Source organism: Terrapene carolina, unplaced genomic scaffold (genome assembly GCF_002925995.2).
Source record: "Terrapene carolina triunguis isolate 2854851 unplaced genomic scaffold, T_m_triunguis-2.0 Scaffold30977, whole genome shotgun sequence".
Taxonomy (NCBI): domain Eukaryota; kingdom Metazoa; phylum Chordata; order Testudines; family Emydidae; genus Terrapene; species Terrapene triunguis.
The window spans coordinates 1,154-4,669 of record NW_020695328.1 but is presented as its reverse complement, the minus strand read 5'-3'; the positions used below and the strand labels follow the sequence as shown (position 1 = coordinate 4,669).

Here is a 3,516-nt window from a genome sequence, read left to right as displayed (position 1 = left end):
CCACACCCATTCCCACAGTATTCAGTCTACACAGGCACCGCCCCTCGACGTGTCATCCAATGGCCTTTGATGCAGGCTGCCATGGCACCCCCTGGCCCTGCCCCTCGGTCCTGCATTAAAGCGACGGCGCGAACCATTAATCCAGCGGGGGGGGGGGGGGGGGAATCTCATTTTTTGTAACTCAAGCCCCCCCCCGCGGATTTCCGATCGAACCAACAACAAAACGAAACCTCGTTAAATAATTCTCTTTTTCTTTTTTAAATTACAAATAATTCAAAATTTTCACCCAAACACACCAAGGAAATGTACAAAAAAAAATTAATAATAATAATAATAATAATAATAAAAACTCCAACGCGTCCCAACCCCCCTATTTCACCCCCCTCCCCGTTCCTGGGGGGGGTGAGTCCGTGTGTCCCGGGCGATCAGCTGCACTTGCAGGAGCTGACGATCATGTTGGAGAGCTGCTCCACCTTCGGCTTCCGCCCCACGTAGTAGACGATGGGCAGGGGCGCCAGGACCTGGGGGACGCAGCAGGGCGCGGCCGAGGCGCTCGGGTTGTGCTGGTTGTACAAGGCCAGGACCTGCGGAGAAACAGCCCCGGTCGGTATCTGTCCGGGGACAGGTGGGGAGCGGGAGACGGGGCCTGTCCCCCCGAGGGAGGGAGGGGCCGGGCGAGCGGCGCTGGATGCAGAGAGGCAGGTGCCCCTGGGGGCTGGGCTATGGCTCAGCCCCTCCCCGCCTGGCACAGGGGGCGTCTCCCCCAGGCGCCGAGCCAGCCTGGGTGGGGCTGGAGGGTGCCGAGGCGCTGGGATCCTGGGGAGGCCGATCCCACGCCGGGCTGGGGGAACGGGGCAGGGGTAGGTTGGGGGCAGCCGGCAGCTTGGGGTGACCTAGGAAGGTCCGGCTAGCCCCAGAACCCCCAAGGTCCACACTGGGCCAATCAGCTCTGGAGTCCAGTTCCGGACCAGGCTACCCTGTGTGCCAACCCTCGGTGCCCCCCCCCCGCTCTAACCACTAGCCCCCACTCCCCTCCCAGAGCCCAGGAGAGAACCCAGGAGTCCCGGCTCCCAGCACCCCCCCGCTCTAACCACTAGCCCCCCTCCCCTCCCCGAGCTGGGGACAGACCCAGGCGTCCGGGCTCCCAGCCCCCGCTCCCACCTTGCTGTACTGGGTGTCGGCGCTCCAGACGTAGGGGCAGGGGCCCATGCAGAAGTTGGCCATGTAGCCCTTGGGCTCGTAGATCCACTTCCAGTGCAGGTCCTTGCGGAAGTCGATGAAAAGGGGCCGCACGCAGCAATTCTTCTCCTCCGTCCTGTGGGCAGAGCCATCAGGGCACCGGGACCACAGCCAGCCCAGGCAGGCAGCCAGAGCTGGGGAGAACCCAGGAGTCCTGGCTCCCAGCCCCCCCGCTCTAACCCACCAGCCCCCACTCTCCTCCCAGAGCCAGGAGAGAACCCAGGAGTCCTGGTTCCCAGCCCCCCTGCTCTAACCCACCAGCCCCCACTCCCCTCCCAGAGCTGCCCCCCACAACGATACCCCCAGGCAGGCAGCATCCCCTCCCCTCGGCCGGGCCGCAGCTCACCCGAAGCAGTAGTCGGTGTCCAGCGCCCGGCGCCGGCGCGAGCTCTGCAGGTGGCTGGCGCGCTCCAGGGGCGTGGACATCACCAGCACGTAGGGCAGCTTCTGGACCGTGGAGGAGACGGTGCCCAGGTCCCCCCGCTTCTTCTCGAAGCCTTCAGGGAGCAGACACCCCGTTAGCGGCGTGGGCACTGGCTGGGCACACCGGGGGGGGGGGGGCAGGGAGAGGACAGACCCTTCGGTCCAGCCACGGAGCCTGGCAGTGGGCAGGCGCGTCCTGGCCAGAGACTGGAACGCGCCAGTCAGGGCCTCCGGACAATGCCCAGGGACCAAGGGCCACAGGGGCAGGGGAGGGGGCGTCCGCACGACCCACCCTGTGCAGGAGGAAACCGAGGCACACAGGGAGATGCCTGGCTCCCCTCTCCCACTCTAACCACCAGCCCCCACTCCCCTCCCAGAGCCGGGAGAGAACCCAGGCGTCCTACCATCTATGTTCACTATCACTTCCTCGCAGGTGTCCTCACAGGAGCAGTGAACACGGAGTTTAAAGATCTCCAGAGTCTCTGAAACAGGCAAACAGGGAGTGAGAAGGGGGCACCTGGCGGGGCCCTGCTGGTGAGATTCCCGGCAGCACAACCAGTCCTCAGCGCTTTGCCTCCGTGCACAAACCAGGAAATCCCCACCCCCCTCACAGGGCTGGGGAGAGAACCCAGGAGTCCGGGCTCCCAGCCCCCCCCGCTCTAAGCAGCAGACCCCACTGCACAGTGGCTGTTCTCTGCCCCCAGCACAAGTTCGAGCAGCCCGAAGGCAGCTCTAAGTGACACTGGGGCACAGCGGGGGCAGGTAACCCCCCAGCGCAGGGACGGGGGGCTGGAGGAGACGGGGCAGGACAGGACACTGTGCTGGGTGCAGGCCGCGGAGGCCCCGGGGGGAGCTGGGTGCCCAAGGAGCAGCAGGGGCCACGGTGTGCCCCGGATCGGGGCCCCCCTCACCTTGGCCACTCAGCCACTGGCGAACCACCTCGGTGACGTCGAAGGCCAGCCACTCCTCGGGCGCCTGCCCCACGGCGCGACTGTCCAGGTAGCGCCAGGACCCGTTCCCGTAGTGCTGGGGGGAGACGGGGGTGAGCCAGTGTGCTGGGGGTGAGACGCCCTGCCTATCCCCAGCCTGTCCCACAGAGCCCCGCCCACAACCCCAGCCTGCCCCACAAGCCCCACACACCCCCAGCCTGTCCCTATGCTCCACCCACAATCCATTATGCTCATCCCATCTGCTCTAGCCCCACCCCCTATTCTGTGCCCCCACCCACAGTTCACTGTGCTCCACCCCATCTCCCCTAGCCCCCCTACCACCCACTGCCCACCTCACCTCCTGTAGCCCCACCCTCTCTGGTCTAGCCCCGCCCTTATCATGTAGCCCCACCCTTATCATGTAGCCCCGCCCTCTTTGGTCTAGCCCCACCAACAACCCTCGCTGCCTCCCCCGCCCTGGGGACCCAGCGCACCTGGTACAGCTCCACCCGCTGCTCCATGCCCGGCTTCGGCAGCATGCGCAGCTCGGCCCGGTGCAGTAGGGCCTCGCTGCTGATCTGCGCCCGCACCTGCGAGGCATTGAACAGGAAGAAGGTGCTTTGGCTGGTCTTCTTCCAGGTCGTGTACCTGGCTGCAGGGAGACAGGGCATGAGCAAGCAGCGCGATGCCCCTCACTCCCGACCCCCAGTCCTGGGCTCGGAGGAACAAACGAAAGGGGCAAACCCTGGCGGTGGCTCTGAGCAGCTCGGCACCAGTCAGACAAGTTCCCAGGGGAGGAAACGCCAAGAAACGTCTGGGATCGTGTCAGCCTGAAACTGACACATCCCCAGCCGGCTGAAAGCTGGGGCCCGATCCCGACCACCCCGTCCAGTGGAGCCAGGCCCACCCCAGAGGTGGCCGCATC

At 65.6% G+C, this 3,516-nt stretch overlaps 1 protein-coding gene across 1 annotated transcript; it reads right to left on the bottom strand.

Annotated features, from left to right (window-relative positions):
* Positions 1–287: 287 nt before the first annotated feature.
* On the bottom strand, positions 288–3,267 carry LOC112125886 (transforming growth factor beta-1 proprotein). Its single transcript, XM_024224244.3, has 6 exons — positions 3,086–3,267; positions 2,574–2,688; positions 2,067–2,144; positions 1,586–1,736; positions 1,162–1,315; positions 288–584 (listed from the first exon to the last, which is right to left on the bottom strand). Exons 1-6 carry the CDS (start codon positions 3,260–3,262, stop codon positions 426–428), a joined length of 834 nt encoding a protein of 277 aa, XP_024080012.1. The 5' UTR covers positions 3,263–3,267; the 3' UTR covers positions 288–425.
* Positions 3,268–3,516: the final 249 nt, after the last annotated feature.